The 26,904-nt window shown below is 43.5% G+C and overlaps 1 protein-coding gene across 1 annotated transcript; it reads left to right on the plus strand.

The window, feature by feature from the left end:
• Positions 1-930: 930 nt before the first annotated feature.
• Positions 931-24,436, plus strand: trsn (translin). Its single transcript, XM_075691702.1, has 6 exons — positions 931-1,138; positions 4,200-4,293; positions 7,866-7,962; positions 13,253-13,368; positions 20,528-20,607; positions 24,059-24,436. The coding sequence occupies exons 1-6, from the start codon at positions 1,067-1,069 to the stop codon at positions 24,296-24,298; spliced, it is 699 nt and encodes a 232-aa protein (XP_075547817.1). The 5' UTR covers positions 931-1,066; the 3' UTR covers positions 24,299-24,436.
• Positions 24,437-26,904: the final 2,468 nt, after the last annotated feature.

The following is a 26,904-nucleotide window of genomic DNA, read 5'->3' on the forward strand; positions in this document are numbered from 1 at the left end:
TGACGAGTCTGTGTAGATGCGTAATTGTCGGCGATCTTCATCATGTGCTCTTCATCAAGTGCACCAAAAATTTCGTACAGCTCTGCTACCCTCTGTGCATCATTTGGCCGTCGTGAGCGTGTGCGGGTGCCATGTTCTCCAGTTGAGTCGCTCCAAGCTGCGATTATAGCGTCAGTCCTGTGAAGATAGCTGGGCTAGGACTCTTGGTCGTAGCTTGTAGGCTCTGTCTGAAATCTTCGAACGCTAGCTCGTTGGCGTGACTCATCGTGCGACTTCCTGCGCCGTGTGGTCTTACTGCTGACAGAGTTCTTGCATACCACGGTGGAGGTTGCTGGTATACGAGGCAGTCCGATCGAGCATTGAGTGCGAAAATTTTTTTGTTAACGTCTTCTTTGAGGAGAGTGACATATGTAAGGTCTCCAGGTGCAGTGGTATCACACACGTGATATAAAGCAAAGAAAATGTGCATCTGTGGTTCACATATGATGAGAGCAGTCCGTACGAATTCTAAATGATGCCGAATGGGGCTTGTGGTGAAGCCAACTTTCATTTTTTTGTCTGGTGTTTGTCCCCTACCACTGAAAATGCTTCCGCATTTCTTTCTTTTCATTGATTACGCTTATTATTCTCAATGTTTTATGTACATTTAGACAAAAAATAAACTTTTTTTTTATGCCTGGCTGCTCTCACTCAAGCAACCGCTGCATACGGGCCTCGGGCGAAGCATGAGCGAAGCGCCCACTCATAAACTTTTGATTTCAGTATTGATGAAAAAGACCTGTTCATCAATATAAAATTTGAAAGCCACAAATACACACTATGGCATTTAAATGCTCATTTTAAATAGTGTTAAAGGTATTAGTCTTTTCAAAAAAGAAATATAAACTGTCACCAAAACAAACGTTTTGAATTGGTGGCATCTGGCAACGCTGCACACACAACACCGCGTCGCGTTCGCTTTGCCGTGCAGGCTATGCTGTTCGCGTTTTGTCTACCGGCCAAACTTTTCACGTTTTGCTGAAGGTTTAGTATCTGTTTGTCGACCATCGTTAGAGCTTAGCTCAAAATGTCGTACTCCGTGAGCGATGTCTTCCTTTCATTTCAAGAACACTTGGACAGCGAGCAAGACTTTCGCGAGGCGAGTACTTTGACAACTGGCCCGTCAAAACGTGTACCTTCACGTACCGTTTTCGCGTTCCTGGAATTTTTGTTGAGGTGTTCTTGTTTGAGTGATTTAGACAATCAATTTTCGGATGTTCTAGACAGTGCAGTTACTTTGTATTTGAAATACTTCCTGTCATGTATAATTATATGTTTGGTTTCACGAACGCTACTCCAGCGTTCAAAAACGTGCGCCTTGTCGCCGTCTCGTATTGTAGTAAGCGGTCAATGTGCCTGTGGCTGTTGAAACTTGCTGCACCTTCCTGTTTAAGCTCCGACCTTGGGCGTAGCCTAATTTGTTTCCTTTAAAGTGGTATGCTGAGCGCCAAAGGCTTGCATATTTGCCGAGCATTAATGTTGGGTTCCATTACAGGATGAAATATGCGACAAAATTTATCTGTGCAGATTTCGATGTGCTGCAGAAATCTTCGACCCTGAATGTGCCACCTAAACACTGTTAGAGCAGCGCCGCTGTCACAGAGAGAAAAATAAAATTAAAAAGAGACGAGTCATCACGCCCCAGATATTTGCAAATTTTCTGCATCAGTAATGTCGCGTGTGATTTTGCATTCGTACTTTTTTGTATAAAAGAACCACTGCCTCCGAGCCACAGGCCTCTCCAGTGTTTTGGTAACAGGCTATTAGTATTAGATTAGCTGCTCTGGTGTCAGTGCACACCTGCTTTATCCGCCACCATTTTGTTACTTATTGTTGTACACAGGTGTTTAAGGGTGCTAGTTGTTACCGGCTGGTGCAGGACAGGGGTAATTGGAGATCGTGGGGAGAGGCCTTCGTCCTGCAGTGGACATAAAATAGGCTGATGATGGTGATGATGTGTGTGCCAGAATATAGTACTGCACATGGAATTATGACCATTGTTCATATTTACCGAGTTCTGCAGAATTTATAGGATTGAAATGACACTCCCTATGGAGTTAGACATCCACTTGACCACAGCAAAAACCACAGTGCAGAATGAGTTCCAGGGGTGCACTGACTGTGCAGGCTGCAAGTAAAACAAGCTCAAGCATGAACACAGTACAACTTCTTGCTTAATTACTAAAGCAGTGATATGTTTAGTTACCAATTGTATGAACTTCAGCTCACATTGGTTTCCAACCAACCTTGGCCACTAGTGATTAGCTTTTCCATCTGGTGCTGTTGTGCATTAAATAGAGTTCAATGTTTTTAGTTTAAACCGGTAAACATATGCCATTTATTTCTATGAATTCGGTTTTAATGAAGCAGAGTCAATTAAAGCAAACTTACCAGAGAGCTAAGACAGCAATTGCATAGCAGCTGTCTGCCTGTGTGATCTCTGATGTAAGTAGCCAGGTTTGATCATAGCCAAGCGTTAGTGTGCTGCCCCAGCAATTTTTACGTTTTGTGCCTGTTTTGCACACTGCTGCAACAAAAACGAGAGCTGGGTATGGGGGGGATCCTGGACCTTTGCAGTCCACACATTTCTGCCATTGTGATAGGTAAAATGGACAAGTTCAGTGATGCTAAGGCAGGGTCTTATCCACCTAGCCAAAAAGAAGAAGAACAATGTTTGGCTTGGCACTAAAACTTATCAATCAGAAAAAGCATGGTGGATGTTCGTCATAATCAGCCTGTTTTATGTCCACTGCAGTATGAAGGCCTTTCCCTGTGATCTCCAATTACCGCTGTCCTGCGGCAACCGATTCCAACTAGCGCCCGCGAATTTCCTAATTTGATCGCTCCACCTTGTCCTCTGCCATCCTCAACTGCGTTTCCCCTTTCTTGGTACCCATTCCGTCTCCCTAATGGTCCAACGGTTATCTAACTGGCGCATTACACGAGCTGCCCAGCTCCATTATTTCTCTTAATTCAATTAAAATATCGGCTACACCCGTTTGCTCTCTGATCCAAACTGCACTCTTCCCGTCTCTTAACGTTATGCCTAACAATCTTCGTTCCATCACTCTTTGCACGGTGAAAGTTCTCCTGGAAAGATATATTTACTGAAATAGACTGAATTTTTAGGTTGAAATAAAAATATATATGTTGAATTTTGGAAAAAAACTGAGAAGGCTGAGCCGTAGCTTTTAAGTACAGTTCTGTTGATTTTCTTTTGCGAGTTTTGTGCATAGAGATTTCTTCAGCTAATTTTTTTTTTTTTTTTTAGGAATGTGGGAGACTTTAAAAACAATATAAAGAAGTGCTATTGGTGATGTGTTATTTGTGTGGCATGCCATGCCCTTTGGGACTAATAACCACTTGTAGTCAAGGGATGTACTATGTGACACTTGCAATTTCGATTCCATATCTGCTGCTGTGGTGGCGAGTTGTGCAGGATAACACACATAAGGTTAGGTTATAAATATATGTACCATTTGCATAAATTGAAATGCAAACAGGAAATATGAACTAATCACATGAGCTGTTTCTTGCAACCACAGTTGAGTGCCATGTGCAATCGTTCCATAGGTGGTCTTATAGCATTTTGTGGACTTATAGATTTGTGGCTCTAAAATGCCAGCATTTCAGAGCCCAAACTCAGCCATTTTTACACATCCAGGCGAAGCCTGAAGCGCAACAGCACATTCTAGTTGTTTTCTACTTTTTTTTTTCAGTTTAGTTTATGCTAATTGTGTAGCATAAACAGCTGTAGCGGAATTGGAAGAGCACCACATGCATCATACAGTGCCTCTGGGTTCTGCTCCCAACTGTAAAAAGTTGTTTTCATTTCTGCTTTCATACCCTCCTTTATCAAAATTATGAAGTTTATTGCAGGTACAGCAGTCATTCATAATTAATTGTACAGTTCAATAAAAAGATAGGTAACAGGCAATTTTTTCTTACACTCATATAGTTATGAAAAACAAAGCCCTTTCCCTAGTTCCTTCAGTGCTCTGGTAAGTGTTGTATACGTCAAGGCCTGACCCCTATGAAACAAAAAAAGAAGCTAGTGAAATGGTTGTTGGTGTCCTTGTCTGTGTCTGATACACATCAAAGGTACACATCAATTGTGTATCTTTGGCAGAGATTGTGTCAACATGGAGTCGTATTTACAGGAAATCCGCCTGGCAGTGCGTGACCTAGAACAGACAGCTCGTGGAATTCTCACACTGCTGCAGGCCATCCACCAGCAGGCTGGAATTAACACCAGTGAGTTTGTCATTTCTTAATGCATGCATTGAATTCAGCTTAGGATTAATGACAGCTAAAATTGAAACCATGCCAACTACTTTGAGTTAAGAACCTACAGAAGTAAAGTACTTCACATGTGGTATGTTACATGTGGCGTGCATTTCACCATATGAAGCAATAAAACGACGGACACCGGCCAAAAGAAGTACTAAAAAAGGATTAAATCTGAAAGACTTTTCGGCTTCCCTACAGAAGCCTTGTTCTTTTTCACCCTCGACTTCATACCACCGTATGTGTATTTAAATGAACGTCTACACCTTTTTGTCCAGAAGGATCCATCATAGCCACCAACTATTGGGTCTTGTCAGTCTTCCTTCAGTGGATGTCTATTGATGTGTTTCAGTCACATTGTAAAAGAGGCTCAGGCAGAGGAAATGCCAACCTGAGTTACCAAGCTAAACTCTCTTTTGGCTGCCAACACCGCCTCTACCATCAACGTTGGAAAAGAGTTACAGTCAATATGCAGTGAAAAGTTTTTAACCCTAATACAGTACTTGCTTACAGGTACCAGTAGGCTAATTGGTTAGTCCCAAAATAGCCAGCCAAAGGCATTTCAAGAATAATCTCTAAAGCGCAGAAAGCAAAGCCAGCAGGGATCACATACGTCCTCCTCTTTATACTGGGTTTTCTGTTCTGTGCAGTGAATTATGCTATACTACCAACAAATCAAAGTGCCAACCTTTATGCAAATAAAAAAATATAGGCACGCAAAATAAAGGCATTGAACTTAGCATTGAACTGCGAGCATTTTCAGTTTTCACTTCATTGTGAGTAGATGCCTGAAGAATTACGCACATGGAAAGGCAAACTGGCACCATCTGTTTGCGTTTCTTTGAAGAGGTGATTGTTGACTAGCAGACGATGTCGTGCTGATGTGCTTTATGCCAGAAGTGTGTTGAATTAGATGGTAAAACTTGGATGCAATTGTGAAACGACACCCTGTGATGAAGTTTCTATCGAACAAATGCCTAAAACAAACTGTAATTAATGCCAGACTTCAAGCTCAGTGTAGTGATTAGATGGCAAGCATCAGCACAATATATTAGAGGTACAAACAGTTTCAAGATAACTGGATGTCTGTGGAAGATAATACCAGGAAAGGCAGCTCTGCAGCGACTGCTTTAGTTCCCCAAAACATCCTGAAAGTCGAGGGTCTTAAACCACCAAATGATGTTTTGACAATTTGCCGGACACGTCTTTCCTAGGGGCACTCAGTTTGATCATTCATGAAGGCCTCATGTTTTGCAAAATCAGTATGTGCAATATAGACAACTCGATACCTTCAATCAGGACAGGAAGCTGAAAGGTCACATAGAGCTCAGTGTTTTTGCCAAGGTAAGGCAAGTTTTCTTAGCTGGATTGTCACCTGCATTGACTCCTAAGTGCATCACCCCACAACACTATAGAAAGAGGCCTTGAAACACTAGTGATGTATGGACTCCTCATCATCAAAAAACTTTTGAGAAACTTATTCAGCAAGGAAACTCGTGACAATAATTTTTCTTGAATAAATGTGGTATTATTCATTTCGAATCCCCTCCCTACTGGTGAAACCATCAACAGTATGTACTATCATTAACTTCTGCGATGTGTTCACAATGCACTCAGAAAGGAACAGCCTAGCTCATTCACCGTGGGCATTCTGTACCTCCAGGAAGATCTACATCTGCATACATCTCAACACACGATGTAAACTCTGTAGAATTTAGGAGTTACTGTCATATCTGCCATACAGTTCCAATAAACGAGAAGAGGGGGGTAACTGAGGGACCCAATTTTGTTAGTCACAATCATAAGAAGCCAACAAACACTGACACCAAGTTCAACATAGGGGAAATTACTTGTGCATAATAAATGAAATAAAGAAACAATAAATTAATGTAAATGAATGTGGATGAAAAATGAACTTACCACAGGTGGGAAACGATCCCACAACCTTTGCATTACACAAGCGATGCTCTACCAATTGAGCTACCGCGGCGCTGTTTCACCATCCACTTTCTTGGGTATTTATGTTTCGTAGTAGAACCCTGGAAGTGTTAGCGAGCGCCACCACTCACAAACCTTGGCGGCGGATATGGAACATTCTTTCTGCCGCAGGTGTCACGAGAACGTGATCTTTTTTGGGTGAAGGCAACCGGTCAATAAACCCACACATTCCACCTGAAGGCATTAATGTTGCCAAATTCGAGACCCTCATTATGTAATAAACGAGAAGAAAGTGGGTTAACCGAGGGGCCCTATTTTTATTAGTCAATCATAAGAAGCCAACAAACACTGACACCAAGGGCAACATATGGGAAATTACTTGTGCTTAATAAGTGAAATAAAGAAACGATAAATTAATAGAAATGAAAGTGGATGAAAAAACAACTTGCCGCAGGTGGGGAACGGTCCCACAACCTTCGCATTACGCTGTTGCCTTCACCCAAAAAGATCATGTTCTTGTGACGCCTGCGGCAGGAAGGATGTTCCACATCTGCTGCCAAGGTTTGTGAGTGGTGGCGCTGGCTAACACTCCCGGGGTTCTACTAAAAAACATAAATACCCAAGAAAGTGGATGGGCAAATGGCGCTGCGGTAGTTCAATTGGTAGAGCATCGCACACGTAATGCGAAGGTTGTGGCATCGTACCCCACCTGCAGCAAGTTGTTTTTTCAGCCACTTTCATTTCCATTAATTTATAGTTTCTTTATTTCATTTATTAGGCACAAGTAATTTCCCCTGTGCTGCCGTTGATGTCATTGTTTGTTGGCTTCTTATGATTATACAGTTGCAATGTCACTCCAAAGGACTATAATGTCTTTGAACTACTGAAAAGGTTCCTGGGAGTCAACACTTCAGCAGCGATGATAAGCTCAACCTCATGGCTGTGACACTACGAGAAATCTGTCTATGCTGCTGGCATCCATCGGTGCTGAGATGCTGCGATAACTACATCAGCTCTAATGTGGATTATCGTGAGAAATGAGGCATGATGTACTTCTAACCATGTCTTTTAATCCTGAAAAGGAGTTGAGAATTGATTTGAGCACCCCTTGTATCTAGGAGTGCACTGCTGTAATAAAGTAACTGAATTCATACAGTAGAAGATAGTAGAATACTTTACTGCTGTCCAAAGCTCCTTTGCCCTTTTGATGGACGTTATATCATTTTCTGAGCATATATTCAACTTTCTCTTGAAAAGATATATATATATATATATATATATATATATATATATATATATATATATATATATATATATATATATCACATCACCTTATTTCCTTAAGAACCGCTCTAGGGGTATATGCACACATTTTATGAAAACAAGGCTGCTGTACCTTAAAGCACCCTTAACCCCATCATAATCTTGGATTACTAAAAGAGCAGAGAAATATTTGCGCTCGTTTAAGATGTGTTACCAGCTAACCCAACAGTTAGTTCTTTTGGACCATCCATCATCTCTGTATATTGTGTAACACTGCACTTGTTATGCTGTGTGTCAATGTTGTCTGTATGGATGACTCATGACTTCTCTGCCCACAGTTCCTGAGGTGTGCAAGAAGAGTAAGGCACAGTTTGCCACCATTCGGGAGCAGTACCAGGTGCTGAAGTCCAAGGTGCCTGAGGGGCAGTACTATAGGTCAGTCATGACACTCTCATGAAGTCAGTTCTGTCAGACCAACACTTGGAGCAACAGAAGTATGAAACTGAAAAAAACATGCTCAAAAGAATCAATGACAGATATTGTTGCTTCTGTAAACATATGTCTGTGGTGTTTAGCGGTGCAAATGTAAAAGATCAAAAAGAAATGCTGAGCAAGGCACTAATTCTATGGCTACCTAAAAACTTGAATGGCACAAGCAGTAAACTCTTGTCTGGTGTTCTTGTTCTGTCTTAGTCATTGTAGCTTATACAGTCCAGCCCACTTACGATTTGACTTATTTAATTTTTCATTTTATTTACTTACCTTAAATACCTGACAAGGGAATATTAGAAGCAAATAAAGCTCCCCAGATTGCATCAACAGGCAATCAGTCACACTCACAGAAAAAGATGATGGGCAGATGATGGCGACAATATTGTGAGGAAGGCTGTTCCAGTTTTTGGTTGCACGAGGAATCACGCAATCTGAATATTGCTTCATAATGCCAGAGAACAAAAAGCAGGCCACTTTTATCTTCTTCCTAAAATACATAAAGTGCCGGTCAAAGAAATATTTACAGCAGAAATCCCATGTCGACCTATTGTGTCTAATAACAACACACGTACTGAGTCACTATCTAAATTATTAAATCACCACCTGTCAAACATCCCCACCACCCTCCCATCTTCAGTTCAAGACATGCCGCCGCACTTCCTTCAAATTATCGATGGCATCAACGCCAACCGAATCCCTTCCGACCGCACTATTCTTGTCACTTTGGGCGTTTCTGCCCTTTACACCAACATACCCATGAGTGAAGGAATTGAAGCCATTTCTAAATCCCTCGCAATCAATGCCCAAGTGCGCGCTCCTGAAGTTTACCTGTTGCTCCTTAGGTTAGTTCTCACGCTCAACTATTTCGAATTCGGTCCTATTCACTACTTGCAAACTTTTGGCACTAGCATGGGTATACCATTCGCTCCCACGTATGTGAACATTTTCATGGAACAGCTTGAAGCAGACCTGTTGAAATCCTACCCTTTAAAACCCCACACCTATCTTCGTTACATTGACGACATATTTATAATATGGGAACACGGCACAAGCGTGTTAACCAACTTAACTGGTTATTTAAATCACTTTCACCCGAGTATTAAATTTACTGCTAACCACTCTCCTAGTCAGATCAACTTCCTGGGCACGATGGTCTACATAGAAAACGGAAAACTGAGAATGACACCTTACCGGAAGCCTACGGATAGCCAGCAATATTTAGACTACAACAGTCATCACCCGCGACACTGCAAGCAAGGAATTTTTGTCGGACAAGTGAAATGAATAAAAAGAATCTGCAGCGAAGACGACGATTATATCCACCACCTAAATGACCTTAAAACAATGCTAGCAGAAAGGAACTATCCAGAAGTTGCTCTCGGTAGAGCTTATGATGCTGCGTCAAGGTTGGGGAGACAAGTCGGAATTGGCGAAGAAACAGCCCACACCAGAATCTGACAGACCGCTGGCCTTTGTAACAAAATATTCTAATGCACTCCCAATCATAAACAACATCCTACGAAAATACCACCCAATATTATCAGGTAACAAGCGTCTGAGAAAAGTGTTCCCGGATGTACCTAGGGTTACCTATTGCCGCAACAGGAATTTTAAAGGGGTGGAGACATCAAAATTTTAGTTCATGCATTTGTTGATTCAAACGTTGCGTCATGCTTCAGGGAGCACGATACACACAGAGGGATTCATATATATCCAATAAATAATTTAATAATAGCATTATTATACTGAGCGATTTCGGTTTCGGTTTCTGGGCTCCGGGGGATGCTATGACGTCACAGAGGAGGACACGCAACATTGCTTGGTCACGTGGGCCGCAAGAAATAGTGACGTAAAACTATGCTGCGTCGTCTGCTCGCGCATACGCGTGCTCTGCCAGCAGAGGTCAAGAACTGGCGATTCGAAGCGCATGTCGCGATTATTATAATTATTGCGAAGAGCGACAACAACGGTAAGGAAATATTGCGGCTTGTGAGAGTCGGTGATTCATTCCGAAGCGCCGTAAGATTTAGCTTTAAAGTGAACCGGAAAAGGCCTAGCGACGATATCGGCAGCGCCGAGCGATCAGAGGCGTTGAAGCTGCCGTCGGTGCCAGAGTGACCACTCCTCGGTCGCTGATTGGCCACTTCGCCGTACGGCTGCCGCACAAATGGGTCCCGGGCCCGTCCTCTCTATGGCAAGAAAATCTCGCTGTTCGCGAGCAAAACCGCCGTCACACGGCGGCCCGCGAACGGCAAACGGCGTGCGGCGAGTCTCCATGCCGGTAATATGGACGGGCCCTCACATTGAGAAAGACCAAGCGAATGAGAGACCGCTCCGAGATGCCGAACTATGCGACTATGCTAGGAGAGAAGCGGACAACATGAACGCCACATATCCTGGTCTCTTTCGGAGTCGGCCGGCTAGTGTTACACCAAGGCCCGTCCGCACAGCAACTCGCCGCACGCAGTTTGCCATTCGCGGGCCGCCGTGCGGCGTTCGTGTTGTCCACTTCTCTCCTCTTGTGTCCGTGTCTGCAACCTTACCCCTTCTTTACATTAAGAAAGGATTTCTATATGCCTGTAGCTCGGTCATAGTGGAGGCTATGCTCGGTCGCTCAGCTGAGCAGGCTCCGTAATCGGTATTTCATCGCTACTCATCATAGGTCACGTTTTTGTGCTAGTGTGCTATGACGTCAATATTTTCGTTCCTCCTCTGTGATGTAGTAACTGCCGCGCTAGCGATAGGTCTCGACTACGAGAAGGAGTTTTTAATGACTTTTTGGAGCTGAATTAAAATTATTTTGAAATGTTTGCAGCGTCCAATACCTCGTTCTGGGTGTCCTTGCATACGGAAGCAGCCGACAACATGCTTTTTATAGCCTCAAAATTTGGTGTCCCAACCCCTTTAAAGACATGTCAGTGCATGTAAAAGTCAGCCAACAGCATTCCCCCGTAATAAAGGCATGTTGTCGCCTCAGGTGCAAAACCTGCAGGCACCTCCAAAGTGACATTAAAATTAAAAGCACCGCAAATAGTTATGCACACGAAGTTAAATCTAGCTTCACTTGTACAAGTTCGGATGTGATTTATATGCTTGAATGTTCCTTCTGTAAGAAGCCGTATATCGGTGAAACACGACAATCAATGAACGTTAGATTAAACGGACATCGCGAGGACACAGCTAAAAAGCTTCCCAAAGCCGTCGCGAGTATTTCAACCAACCAGGTCATAACTTTGAACTTAAACTCTACATCTTGCAGTCAGATTTCCGTTCTGAATGAGAAAGAATATACAGAGAATCATACCTTATCCATAAGTTCAAGACATTGCAACCAATAGGCATAAACGTTTCAAAGGGAGCTTTAGAATCTATTCGCTATGTTAAATTTCAAGCTATAGACAACAATACTTCGTTTGGTTTCTTAGCGTTTTCTTTTTCCCTTTTCTTTTCTTTCCCTTTTTACTTTTTTCAAGCCGGCATGTCAAACGCTGTTGACATGCTGGCTAACACTCGGGTGTTGACACGTGATTGACAGATGGCCGGGTCCTTGGCCTTGTGCACAGCACTCCTTTATTCTCAATTCGACACGCCAACACACCTTCGCTCATTGCCGCGCCCACCCACCTTACATGCTCTCCCCTTTAGAAGAACCCCACCTATGTATACATACTGTGGCGAGGAAAACATATGTCGCCTTGAAGAAGACAAGTCCACTTGTCAAAACATTGGCCACTGCGAGTGATGTTTTTCATAGCTGTGGAAGTGGTAAAGACACCTTGGATGGAGGTTACCGCGTGTTGTATCAAACTTTTGCTAGGCTAGATTCTTCTGTGCATCAGAAGAGTTCGAAACTGTCAAGCTCAGAAGCAATGACAACTAGCTTGTGGATTTATGGCAGCACATCATTGCAGTGCAGTCGAGTGCTGCTGACATGGGACGACAAAATCGATGTCACAGAGTCATGCCTGGATGAGGGCTTTCTTCATGTAAAAGGCGTCATCAGCAATGAATTTGATTAAGAAAGTGAGAAGTCTGTGGAACCAGTACCACCACCTATAAGCGCATTAACTGCAATAGAGTGCACCACGCCACTGAAACAGCTTGTCTGCAGTAACACCCATTTGGAAAATCAGGAAACCGCAGTTATTGAGTCAGCATTGAAGAAGCAAAGCAAGTTTATAGATTGCTTTAGAAAATAAGTGTTTCTCCTATTTAGTCAGCTTATTCTGCATGGCCACTTATGAATGCTTGGGTATATCAAATACATCCTTCATGACCACGATGTTTCTTGTAAGTGGGTTCAACTGTATACTTCTGTTAGCTGCTTATACAGATATTGTATAATACAGTAAAATCTGATTAATTCGACCCCCGTTAATTTGGAAATTCAGGTTTATGCTTTGTTCTAAAAGAAGCGAGGGTGGTAGATTTCTTTAGTAATTAATAGCATGTTAAGCAGTATTTGTTAGCTCACTTTTTGGTCCATTTGATAATTTGAAATTTAGCTAAATTGATATTTTTTCTGCTCTCATGAAATCTGCATTAACAGGGTTTTGCTGTACTGGTGTCAACTGCTTCCGCTTGCTGAGCCCTTCTAGTTTTGCTGTGCCTTTATCAGCTGGTTCAGCAAGCAATCCTGCTGAGCTCTACAGGCTTTTAATTCGTATTTATAAAAACCTATCGGAGCAGAAAAAGGGGACATTTCTTATAAATTATTGTGTACAGGGACGCTGGAATGAAACGTGAACATGAGAAAACGAACTAGAAGGCAAATTTACCTTTTCATGTTCACCACTATGTGTGTAGAGCTGGGGCGATTCATTCACAGAGTTTGAGTTATGGGTTCATAGCACTCTTAACACCTGGCTGCGCCTCAATTACATGTCTCTCTTTCATGTAATCAGGCATGAGAATTGTTTGCATTTCATTCCAGCATAATAGTACATGGGTAAAACGTAAAGGTAATTTTCATAGAATTTTCTAATCAAAGCTCAAAGAGTGGCTATCACACAAGTGCAGCTATGCTACATGACTACACTGGCTGCATAGTATTATGCAGAAGTGTGCCCCATTTACTTGGAGCTATCAAAGGCATTGTAGGACAGCCAGCATCATAGCATGTCAGTACTGCTAGAAAGATTGGAGTGTTCTCTTCGAGTTTATTATTATGCTTTGTCTTCGTCTAGCACTAAACTTATAGTCAATACAGTACTTAAGTGGGTTGGTGACGCAGGTTCCATGACCACTGGAGGTTTGTGACTCAGAGGCTGTGCTTCCTTGTGGCCCTTACAATCTACCTGGAGGAAGAGCATCTTGTACAACGGGAACAGGTGGCTGAGATGCTAGGCCGTGAGTTGAACTTTGCTGCCTCTCGCATGCAGGGCTTCGCACTGATTTCACATGAGAAGGATTACCGAGATGTTTATAATAAGAATATGGTAAGGGTTTGAATCTAAGAATGCACTCAAAAGTTAATTGATGGGGTATTTATGGAATGATGAGTGAAGTTGGCAGCAGTAGTTAAGAATATAACTTTAGATGACAATGAGAGGTGATTTGTTTAGCAATATGGCATTTCAAATCAAATTCTGTTGTTTATTGGCAAAACGAAAAAGTGCACAAAAAGAAATGCAGGCGAGGTTCTCCATAATAAAGTATTGTGCTTGTGACTGTTAGTATGTACTAGAAAGAGCAGGCAAGTTACAGATTGATTAATGGGGCAAGCTTACATCCTTCATTGTGCACCTCGTAGCATTGACTGAGGCTTTTACTGTGTTTTTTTTTCTTTACATTCCAAAACATTTGTGGGCAAATATGAATGCATTAAAACAGAACTTAATTTGTGTTCCTTGAGATTTTTTTTTTTACTAAATGCAATTTAATAGAACCATTTATAGTCGAATCTCGTTGATACGTTCCCATTACTTATGCTTTCCTGGCGCCAACGTTCGCAATCGAGAACACAAAAATGACCCAATAGAGTTATTTTTTACCAGTTCATACACTCCCGGGAAACATGATTTTTCGGCACCAACGTTGATCATATGGTACGTTTTCCAGCCACTAGATCCCATGTAAACAAGAAAAGGTGTCAGGCGCATGCGTTCGAGAACAGTATATAGCTGCCCGCTGCCACAGCTTCACCGCAATATGCACCTGCCCGCCTCGCGTGAGAATGCCGGCACGCACTCATTTTCTCATTTCAGTACCAGAAAATCTTGCTCCAGGGTCATTGCACACGGCATTCGCATTTATCACCGCCAATCCTATTGTGATAAGCATCTTCGCCTATCTGTTTCACAGTGCGTGGTGCCATTGGAAGTGTAGCGCACGCATTTAATAGGCGGTGACTGAAACGTGCCGCCGTTTCCTGCTGCAGACTGCAATCGTATACGTTTTTCGGCCGCTAGATTCCATGTGAACAAGAAAACATGCGAGGCGCATGCAATGGAGAACAGTATATCGCCACCTGTCTCACATGAAAACGACAACGCGCACAGTTTCCTATTCTGGTACCAGCAAATCTCCACTCAAGTCGTCGCACACCACATTCACAGCTATCGCCGCCAAAGCTATTGCAATAAACATCTTCACCTATCTGTCTCAGCGTGTGGGACGTAATGCCATTAGAAACATACCACACAGCTTTAATAGGCAATAACCCAAACATGCTGCCCTTCCCTACTGCATGCAGAGTGAAGTGAGTGTCATGTTTCGCTCTGGCGGCATCGTAGGCATCATATTCCTGTTTTCATAGTAAAATATTTTTGCGCCCACAATTGACAAGGACGCAGTGAAGGGGGACACACGAGCGCTTACTCACAACTATTTTATTTTTGGAAAGATACAGAACATATATACCCCAGCTATCAGCGCTGAGCATGTGCAACAAGAGTGGTCAGTGAAACAGAAACAGATTAAAAACAGATTAAGAAGGTTCAACCAGTATTTAAAAAAAGCAAATTCATTTTCAGTGATTACAACCGATGGTTGGCTTATGCATCTTTCAGCGCACTTTTTGATATGAAATGCTTCTGTGATTTCACGTGTTAGTTTATTTTTATCTGAAAACGAAATGTCAGTGTTAAAAAATACCGGATCACAATGACATAGTAGATTACAGTGGTTCAACAAGTGCGAATGATTTTCTTTACCAAGAGAACGTTCATGTTCTTTTAGACGGGTGTTTATGCACCGACCGGTTTGTCCTATGTACATGTTGCCACAGGTCAATGGAAGCCGGTACACAACACCTATTCTGCATTTTGTGAATTTTAGATCGTCTTTTAGACCGCAGCTTCATTTTTTTACCCTATTGTCTAATTTATTGGAAATAGCTTGGCACAGTTTTTGCACCTTGTTAGGAGCGCTGAAAACCACTTCAACGCCATATTGGCTGGCAACATTCTTTAGCCCATGGGAAAAATAATGTACGTAAGGTACAACTGCAAGGCGTTTTTTGTTCGTGCTAAGCCTGTTCCTTGAATCTGTGGGTTGTACACCCTTTACTATTTTTATTACCTATGTTCTGTATCTTTCCAAAAATAAAATAGTGGTGAGTAAGTGCTCGTGTGTCCCCCTTCACTCTGTCCTTGTCACTTGTGCGCGCAAAAATATTTTACTATGAATACGTTCCAACTCGCCCAACTATCATTTCTGCTGCATCATATTCCTGCATGTAGTGCCATTGGTAGCGTACTGCACGCTTTTAGTAGGCAATGATCCAAACGCGCCACCGTTCCCTGCTGCAGACGGCAGGATATGGGCGTCACTTTTAGCTTCGGGGGCATTAGGCGTCGACCACCAGCTCGATTTCGTTTCGGTTTCCTGTCGCCCTCTTAAAACACCGTGCAGTAAGAAAACAACAAAACGCGTCTCGGGCCGCCAGAGCACCACCCGCTTGACACGCGTCGGTGTGTCATGCCGCAACGATCCACACAACACTTCCCATTATGTAGATGTCAACAATAGTTGAGTCTGTCAAATTTTTTAGTTACTTCGGATCGTACATTTTTCTGGTTAGTACATTCTTTCTCGGTGATTGTTTTCCAAAACGTGTGAATGAGGTTCTACTGTATACATCTAAACATGCCTACCAATTTTAGATTCTTTAATTTAGTGTCTGAAGATTAGCTACTAATGGTCCGAGTTGACCAGCTACTGCAAATCATGTTGAAGTTCTTTTGTCAGTACCGATGGGTACGATGGCTCACTATTTCTTAAGGAAACAAACCTCGGCTTTCACTACAGTATGTACATTCTATCATGGCTTTGAAGAGCTTTCGCCATATCCTCTTTCTCTCTGCTTCCCAAGCAACATTCAAGACTGCACTTTTTCTATACTTGGCTCTGAAGAATTATTTGTAAACACCCTCTTTGGGTGCAATAAAGGAGTCTCTGTATCATTTATGGCTCCTTTGTCTTCTTCAGGAGAGTGCAAAATTTAAATAGTATATGGCACACTAACACAACACATCCCTTGTATGGCCACCTTTGGCAGAATTTGGTTAGTTAGACCAGTTTTCTTGTTTTCGCTGATGCTCAAGTTTACATTTAGGACTTTTTAATGGAGGTGGGCGAACATGAGTAGTTCTTGAGACCAAATCAAATACAACATGAATAGTGCCAGAGGCAAGTCGAATAAAATATTGATTATATTTCTAATAGTTTTCAAATAATATACAGCCTTCTCACTAAATATTATTGTCATGGTTACTGAAGACCAGCGCAACAGTCCTGCTTCTCAAGGAGTGACGAAGACCACAACAATGTTGGTGGGACTGATCGCTCTAGTTCCCTTAAGCCTGTGCTGCTTAGCTTCACAACTGCCTGCCAGCTAGTGCTTTTTTTAGGCGGCATGAAGAACTGACAAGTTGGAACCTATGTAAACAGAAGCTACGTTACTTGTTTGGGAGATCAGTCGAGTGACAGCTGGCAGCCAGGTACGAACAAGTCATGAGCTCAGACGTCCACAGAGTGGTACATCGCATAAATCCAAGACATGTTAGTCCTGTGCCCCATTGTTGATAAACACATGCTAGAGGTGGACAAAGTCAGGCATGTGTTAAGAGGCATAACTGACGATGCCTTCAACACACTCCTTTGTAAGAACTATTCTAAGGTTGACGCCATCATCACTGATTGTCAGTGATCCGAGCAGGCTAAAAGTAGGTGGATTACTCAATGCTTTGACCGGCTCCCTAACACTGTTTTGACTTCCTCATGCGACGATCCAGTGACACTACATCTGCTCTCAACTTCAGACAACCTGACAAGGATTATCTGTAGGGAACTAGAAGCCATGGCTCCCACTGCTCACCAGGCAACCATATATCTTATTCGAGCCATCGTGCATCAAGAGGTTGCAAATATGGGCGTCCTGCCTCTACGTACCACCAGTCACGCCCCTCAGTCTATGTACACTGCCGGTCAACAGTACGTCGCCCCCAGTCGTTCCTGCTGCCACTTTGCTCCTGCATTTTCCACCACGCTTCAGAAATTCTTCCGAGTGGCTCATGCCAGACATTACAATCTGCTTTTATTGCTCTTGCATTGTGCAAATTTCCCACCACTGTTGTAGCCGATGTTATTCCCCACCAAGCTTTCACGATGACCGCCATCAGGACCGTGGACCTTGCCGTTCATCCCCTCACTAACCCACTGCACACTGAAGTTGCTGCCCAACGTCCCTGCTCTCCACCCCCAGCTTGATCCGGACACATCTTGGGAAACTAAAGATTATAGCTCCCTGAGGTGATGCCGCATTGGCGACCTGGACCGAAAATCTTCCGCCAACCCTTAATCCTAGATGCAGCTTGTTTCATGTTGTCGTCGATGGCCTGAGCATTACCGCTCTTATACACACTGGAGCTCGCATATCTGTCAAGAGCTCTGCGGTCCACTGCCGCCTCAAAAATGTGTTCACACCTGCTATGTCCCCTGCATTTCATGTAGCTGATGGAAGCCAAACAGCTCTTCTCAGTATGTGCACTGCCCGCGTTACGGTTGCCGGCCACCACACTTCAAATCACGTCTGCGGCAAACATTATTACTTATGGCATTTTTCTTCCGTTTTTTTTTTTTCACATTTCTGGACAGATTAGTGAATATTACTTGAAGAGTTTTTACGATGTTTTAGAAATTTCTACACTGAGTTGAAACTTCAAATCCCTCTCAACATCCTGATTTCATCTGTTTATCTCTCACTAATGTTACGTTTCTTCATTCGAATGTGTACAAATACAGTAAAACCTCGTTAAACCAAACCCAGTTAAGCAGTAATTTCATTTTAAAAGTAGTAAAGTCAAATTCCTGACATAGCGGCCATTGAAAATAATGCATTTTGTATCTGCATAAACCATACCAGCTTATTGCATATGTATTGGCATATTGGTTAACATGTAGTGCTTCCCCTTTTTGTCGCGCAATCATGGTGCTGCGTTGTCCCCATGGGTGACCCGGCAGAACAACAAGCCTCAGAGATCAAAACAACGGCGTCTGCGCATGAAGCCACATCAACATCAACGTCATCTCGGTGCCGTGGCAGAGCGTTGTGGCGTCGTGTAAGGTAGGACTCGCGTCCTGCCAAAGCTCAGATAAAAAACATTGAGTGCTCAGCGCAGAAGAAAAATTGGCCATCGTTCATGCTATCGACGTGGCACGAAGCCGGTGCTAGCATGCGACAAGGATCTACCAATGACTATGTGGAATGCGAAGAAGTTGTTTGGCAGCATTGATGCAATCGTGAACAGATGTCGGCTACAAGGTTTGACTTTTCGCCATGGTTGCCTCTGTTAATGCTGAAGGGTCGCCTAACGACAGTGATGAGGACGACAGGGAAAGTGACAGCACGGGCGATTCAGGCCCAAGAGTGACAGAAGCTGGGCGTTACTTCAGCCTCATGCATGCAATTGTCGCGACGAGAACAGCACCCTGCAATGAAGAAGGTGCCACACGACTTCAGCAGCGCTATCGTGCCCGTGCACGGAGAATATGCAGCGTTAACGAGAAATCTGCCATGCAAGCGTTTGTCGAGAAGAGAGGGCTGGCTGCAAAGTTGGCTCGCAGCTTCAGTAAGTTTGAGGCCACTGTCGTCACTGCTAGGCCGCTGCGGCATTGAATGAAAATAACAGGCTTTTGTAACGCAAAGTGAGTAAATACTGCATGTTTTTACCTTTCATCGCAGTCTGCCTGAGTTCCATTTTTGACAGGTAAGTGGGCAATCAATCTCATGCTATTTCAATTAAGCAGTACTACCGTTCAGTACAGTCAACGCCCGATTTTTCAGACCCCCTAGGGAACGTAAAAACATCAGAAAATTCAGGCAGTCCGAAAAAATGAATGCATGCAAAAAACACACCTTTTTTCTTTTTTTCTCGGATCTAGAGGTAAAGTGCGAAGTACCAGGCTTCCGAAACACTGCCAAAGCATGAATGAAGATGCTATAAAAAGAGGCGTTCAAAAACTCTGTATGCAGCCGACTGCCGGTTTATTATGTACATGTGCATCGTCGGGCAGCCAGTGTTATTGCTGCAGTGGCTTGAAGAACTTGTTGATGGTTGTTTAGACGGCGTTCCAGTTGCATGCGATCATATTCGCCTCGATCTGAGCAAGGGACATGTCAGCACTATACACCAATGAAAGAGTCAACAGTGCTCGCCTCAACTCAACTCGGCTCTTGTAGGCGGCGCAGGCATTGGCTCCTCATTCTCAACATCGGAGTCTTCTGAATCCACAACAACCTGACGGGCTATTCCCTCGTCAGTCAGTTCTGCGCAGAAGTTGAGCTCGTTGTCAGCGTCCACCAACTGTTCAAAAGTTATTTCCGTGGGTACGGTACAGCTTTCCGCGCTTCGATGCCATCGGCGAGGACGACGAAGACGGAGTGGGGGCCATCGAAGGCAAGCGAAATCCTCATGTTGCGAACAGTGGAGTTCGCTGACGAGCGTCGAAGCACCTAGGCCTAGCGTCGCAGAGCACACTTGACACAACAGCGCAAACAAACGAAATAGCGCCGCCCTGGAAACTCCGCCGGAGGCGGAAGTGCGGCCATTTGCAGCGATGAACATAGCCAGCATGGCCAGACCAAATCGGTGTGTGACGGCTAGATTCGGCTAGTTGTGGTTCAAAACGGTTAGTCAAGTCAATTTCCTTCGCAAGGGCGCCGCATGAGGAGCCAAAGGACCTTCCACCGGGTCAGAAAGTCCGGAAAATTGGACGGCGGGGGGTTCGAGCGTCCGAAACTTCAGATGTCCTTATACATTGATTCTATGGGGCTCGTGGCGGTGCCGCAAAGACGTCCGAAATATCAGGCATGTCCGAAAATTTGGGCTTCCGAAAATTCAGTCGTTGACTGTACATACTTTTTCCGAGCTCTGGCCAACTACAGTTTAACAAGGTTTCACTGTATAAATTTTATGTGAGATTCCTCCCAGGCAGTCTGGCAAAAGTATACTGCTGACTTCATTGCATCAATGCTGTGTTTGAGCGGCACTTCTCGCCCATGCAGTGTGCATAGAGCAAGACAAGGGCTTCCACTTGGATCTGGATGACTACCTGAGTGGGCTGCTTATGCTGGCTGATGAACTGGTAAGTTCTTGATGCACTGATGAGATCACTGTACTGTTGTGCTGGAGCAAAGGTACTCAACTTGGCCTTTATTGTAAGGAGTGCAGGAGTCAAATGAACATCCGTTCTTAGAGACATCATTTCACCAAATGAGCATAATTTTTTATTAGCCAAAACTTTACTGGACAGAGCAGCTGACATATTTTCTGAACTTCATCTTTTAATACAGTAGACTTCCATTAAATTCACTACATATCCCACACATTCCTATGGGCCAGAGCTTATGTTATTTTTATTTTAAAATTGGCCCACAATGGATAATTCGAACTTGACTAGCCAGCACATATGCCTGACCCCAATGGTGACCCCAGCTGGTGCTCTGATGGCTACAGCCTCTATCATGGCAATACTAGAGGACAGTGAATACATTGAAGATATATCTCCTGCCAAAAACGCTGACTCTTGGCCTGCCTTCAGTGGATTTCAACATGATAGCGGCAGCTCATAGTGATTAGTATTTAGCCACTTTCAATGTGCACATGTCTTCCATGAAAATTGGTCTGAAAATGCCTACGCATTACAATCAGATACGAAACCGAAACTGTGTTCAAGGCATTAGCAGCAGTATACCGTCAGAGCCATTGTCATGACAAGATGGTGTCAACAGTTTTCGTATAGCATGGCTACAATGTCACACCGGTTTGAGGCTTTAATTATGGAAGCTTATTAAAAAGATAAGTTATTTTACATGATAAGCTAGTGGTAGCAGAATTGCGTCGCATGTTCTTTTGGCGCTCCAATGTCGCAGGATAAACTGGCAAAGTGGTTAGCTTAGGCATGGGCCAACATCCTGTTCGTGATTGTAGTGGAGTGGTTCAAAAAATGAATATCAAATGCAATAGATTGCAAGTACGGCAACATACAGACATACAGCATTAAAGGGCTGTTTGAGAGTAACGACAATCAACATTAAGGGTAGATCTCAATTCCCTGAAAGTATTTATAATCGGAGGAATGCTACCTCTTTTTAATGCGAAAGCATTATATGCCTCAGCGCCTTCGTCACCACCGAGCGCTGGTACCAAAAATGGCCGACAGCGCATAGATTAAAAACACAAAAAATGCTCAGATTAACGTCAGATTTCTCAAGAAGGTTCCTGTACACAAAGTAAATCAATGGCTTTGAAAATTAAATTTGGTAAATTTCAGTCCGGGTGGAAATGAGCCCAGGCCACCAGAATGCGAGATGAGCATGCTTCCCCGACTCCACGGTGGGTCCACAGTTCTGGCTTTAGGTTTGCCTAGTGCGTGCGTCATTGTACACATTGTGTCGCAGTCAATGGGGACGAGGTGGTGCCACGTCATGAGCATACAAAATGGGTGTATAAAGTAAAAAGCATTAATGTGCGTCGAGACAAGGTCTCGATGTCCTGTCATGGGACACTTGAGCCCAGGTCGCCAAAAACCTGTCGGACAGTTCAGTAAAGTTGTTACCAACCAATGTGCAATTGAATGCTGCTGAGCGGTCCTTCAAGTTATGAACTCCTTACAGGCCAGCGAGCACATTGAGACACTCGGCGTGTTTTGATTTGGCCTTACTGAGCCGCACTCAAAACGCAGGCGAGAGCTTGCACGAACAAGGAACGCACGGGAAAAAATTTTCACTAAAGAACTATAATGCTTTCATATTCCCACACATAAGCACTCTTAGGTGTGTCTGCAATTTTTCTCATTCTTTTTTTTTTTTTAGTAGGTGCTTGTTAAGCATTTGTATGCACACTTTTTTACTATGAAAGTAATAAAAGAACTGAGTGCGCTTTATATTCGGGGACAATTTAAAACTATGTATAAACAATCAATTGAAGCACTGGTATATTTAGACTTTTGCTTCTCATTACCGTATTTACTCGCATAATGATCGCACTCGCGTAATGATCGCACCCTTGAATTTTGTTGTCGAAATTCGATTTCTTTTCTTTCCCGTGTAATGATTGCACCCTGAACTTGTCGCAGCAATATGTCATGTGCCAAGTCTAGCTAATGATGATCGCGCTGAGCATCTGTCGAATGCTGCGCGAACCACTTTTGAAGACATACCAAGTGGTCTGCACACACCCAACATTTTTAAGCAGATGTCCAATTTCATTCCTTTCCATCACTTTCTGCACTCCCATGAAAAAAAAAAAGAAAAGCTACAGCCAAACTTCCCTTGACTTTATTACTTGTAGGCTTCATAATGGTTTTGGCCAACAACAACAAAAAGGATGCCTTTCGAGTCTTCTCGTCTGCACTCGTGAGCACGCAACAAATCACGAGCGGCAACTGTAGTGGCCACGTTTACACTGCTACATTAGAAGTGTACCCTAGTCATACGCCGACACTTGTGCCACAGCTAAGATATTTGCCCACCCTTAGCAGAAACTTGCCGTATTAGGATAGCAGTGAAGACAAATGCCGCAGTTTCCGCAGAATGCCTGCCATGTGTTTCTATGTCACTGGCAGCTAAGCGTGCCCATCTTTGTTTCTGTCCCTTCAAAGTGGACACGGCTGCGTTATTGTCGCAAACTTGCCGATATTGCTGATATTATTCATTATTGATGCGGAAGAAACTGTTTTCAATGCGAATAATGTACTCACGAGAAGTAAAATAATTGCGTTCGGCGCATTTGGCTTGCCTTGCCGGCGCCCATTTTTGTTTTGGTGTCCCGCACTGACAGCAGCAGCTGCCTGCTTGTTGACCTGTTGTCATCCCGCAGCAAATGCAGGATGAAAAAAGAAAATGTTTCTTTTCGTGGGAACTTTAACCCGCATAATGATCGCACCCCTAAATTTGCGTCAGTTTTTTTTACAAATAAGTCCGATCATTATTCGAGTAAATATGGTATATTTTGGCTTGCCAGATAGTTTGGTAAATTTCATGAAGTCATGTTAAGGTTGGCTTTATTGAAGTCGACTACAGCAATGAGTTAAGAAGCAATGAAGCTTGTGTGCAGGTCGTGAGAGTGAGAGAGAACCAGGGGAGGGCGTAGTGCGCCCCTCACATGCCTACGCCGGCTCTCGATGCATCTACTTTGTGGGAACGCGACGACGGAGTACGGGGGGGAAGAAATGGACACATACGCTCCCCACACAGGAAACGCTCAGTTTGTGGCGCTTGTCTTGAACTTGATGTTTTGCCACTCACTATTTTTACACATTCAAATTAGATAAGCAGATACGCAATGAGCAGCTGTAGGGGGCATGTGTATATAATTTTTTGCCCTTGACGTGCAGTGTTGCAGGGAGCAGAAAAAACCAAGGACAGCTACTACTTTAAAAACCAGTATAGTGCATCAGAGTATAATGTATGTAACATTATATTTTATCTGGTTAGCATTTCCAATCTTAGAGAGGCTTAAACAGCGAGAATAATGTTGCAATTGGGTGGCTATGACATGTGAGCTTGTAATATGATTCCTATGCTTTTCCATAGAGCCGCTTCGCTGTGAACAGCGTGACAGCTGGAAACTACAGCTGGCCTCTGAAGATCTCTGCATTTGTGACTGAGATGAACTTGGGTTTCCGGCTTCTCAACTTGAAGAATGATAACCTGCGCAAGAAATTTGACGCACTGAAGTATGATCTCAAGAAGGTTGAAGAAGTTGTCTATGATCTCTCGATCCGAGGACTCAAGCCGTCAGGTGATGCTGACTTAATGCCCAAGAGTGGCTGAGTGTGCTCCATCTCATTCAGACCTGGCTACTGACTGCCTCATCTTGTTCTGCTATGTGTTTGCGATCACATTCTTGTTCATTCATTTAGTGGCAGTGGAAGCCACTGAATAAAAGGGTGATCATTGCTGTTGATTGAATATGGGTGTGCTCCCTTTAATAGAGAGGGCTGTGAGCCTTTGGAAACATCATCAGTAGTGTCTTAATCTTTATCATCATTGTCAATACCAAGTTATATTTATTTTAAACTCTTAATGTGTGATGCAATTATTTCATGCAAGACCTGCGGGTAGCCAATGGTGAATGGAAGGTGCTGGGATTGTTTTCCATTGCTACTTAACATATTTATGTGGGAGTTTTTTCTTAAAATTCTGATTGTGCATCATGACTCCTTAATGGACAATGGAATGTATGCCTCTGGTGCACTGTAACCCGCTGTGCAAGTTGCGTAGTTCATTTTACGGGTCGCTTGTAGGTCACACTAACACCCTTACCTTTGGCACTGTGCAGTGCTGTTTCAGATGTGCTGATAAATTTTAAGTCTTAATTGAAAGGGGTGCCAGTCAGCTGCCCACGTTGCACAGGGTCTGTGCCAAATATAGATGATTGTGGTGCTTGTCTTGAGCTTTGCAAGCATTTATTTCATTTAGTAAGTATGTGCTAGTCATGCTGTCCAAATTATGGCAAGAGCCCTACTTATGGAGTTTTAGTAAGGCAATGAGCTTACGTATGTTGGTCACGGAGCAAGAAATATTTAGGAGTGGAAACTCCGCTGTTTGCGGTGACCAGTAAAGGTCACAAGCCCGCGGATGTATTTTCATGCTGGCGGCACCTGGCGGCATGGGAAGAAATTACCGCCGTTTCGGTTGCCAGGGCAACCGGTTGAGCGTGTTGCTGCCGTTCGGACGCGCGCGCCTGACTTCTATCACGGAGTGGCCGGAGCCGCCGAGCCGCCTGCCGGGCGCTGCTTTTTTTTTTTTTTTCCGCTGCGGCTTCTACGACGCGCCGCATGGTGCCGCCACTGTATACGGTAGCGTCGGCGCATGCAACAATTGTGACTTTATCTGGTCGCCCGCGCTCGCTCGCGCTGACGGGAGTTTCACCTCCTATATGTCTTACTTCGTGATGTTGGTCAAACATGACCCATATGGCATTGGATGTTTTTTGTTTTGTTTTAATTTGATGAGTTAGCTACATTCTGCAGTACTTGTCTTCAGGTTGAGGTTCCTTATGCCACTTGCACTCAGATGGAACGATTCTGTCTTCTGGTTTGCCAATGTTTATGAATGTACAAAATGCTGACTTCAAAATGGACCATTATATTAACTGGTGCACACCAAGAATACTCCACACTGTGCACCAGTGATCCTAGACGCAACGAACATGAAGATGTAATAGCTGCTCTTGAGGGAAAAGACTACAGTTGGGGTAGTGCAAACTAACTGTGCTAGTATATATTCAAAAACCTACACACACCAAAAAAATGTTCTGGAGCAATGGCTGCTCACCAATCTCAATAGTAAATGAGTTCATAATGCAGGTCTTGACCACTGACCAAAAGTTTATGGATAGGAAAGTGGATAAATACAGCCCGATGCTTGATGCCTACTTGTTCTTGGTGATCTCAACCTACCCCATTACATCTATGGTAAGAGTATGTGACAGCTTCGAAATTGCCTCAGCATTATTACCAATTCAGAATCAAGCTTATTAAGGCAAAAGCCGTCTAAGCTGAAGCTTAGACGGTTTCATAGGACGAGAAATCCACTGTCTGGCGTTATGGCACAAAAGTTCATGGTATCAAAATTCTTAGCGAGTCAAACCCTCGACCTTTGGTGTTAATTAGGGCGAATTAGGCCATCAATTTCTTAATAGGAAAGCATGAAGCTGAGGCAGCAAAGGTGAGAGTCGAACCTTCAACATTTGGTGGGACCAAATGCAATAGCACCTAAATTGATGATGCCACCATCGATAGTCGAACCAACGACCTTTGCTGCGAGTCCAGCCTATGACCTTTGGTATTAACTATGGCAAAGCTAATTAAGACACCATTCATTAAGATATAGTTAATTAAGTCAGTCGAACTCTTGACCTTTGGTGGGACTTGAACCCACGACCTTCGATGTTAATTATGTCAAAGTGAATGAAGGCGCAGTTTATTAATACATAATTAAGGCACTTGAACCCACAACCTTTGGTGGGAGTCCTTTAGGTGACCTTTAAATGTCGCATGAACGTGCGAATGGCATCGAATATATCCATGCCTAGAACGCATTGCAATAACAGCTTAAAGATATCATATAATAAAAAATTAGTATAATTCGCCATGAACGGAGTGGGTTCTGCTTGCCTTTGTCGCTGTTGCCCTCTGCCGGGTGGCCACCAAATGCAATCGGAGCAAACATTCCCAACAAGATAATGCATGTGTCTGCTGCAAAATCCGGACATCATTCAGCACAACCTAATAGGGTCTGAAGGTATTCGCCAAGTGAGACCCGTAGGTAACGTACACCTTCCAGAAGCGCTTGGATTTAAAGTGGACAAAGGCATCAACCGGTCAGCAGTCGAGGTAAGCAAAAGGTATTTGGTGTTTATGGAAAAGAAGCAG

This window comes from Dermacentor variabilis, chromosome 5, assembly GCF_050947875.1.
Source record: "Dermacentor variabilis isolate Ectoservices chromosome 5, ASM5094787v1, whole genome shotgun sequence".
Lineage (NCBI taxonomy): Eukaryota > Metazoa > Arthropoda > Arachnida > Ixodida > Ixodidae > Dermacentor > Dermacentor variabilis.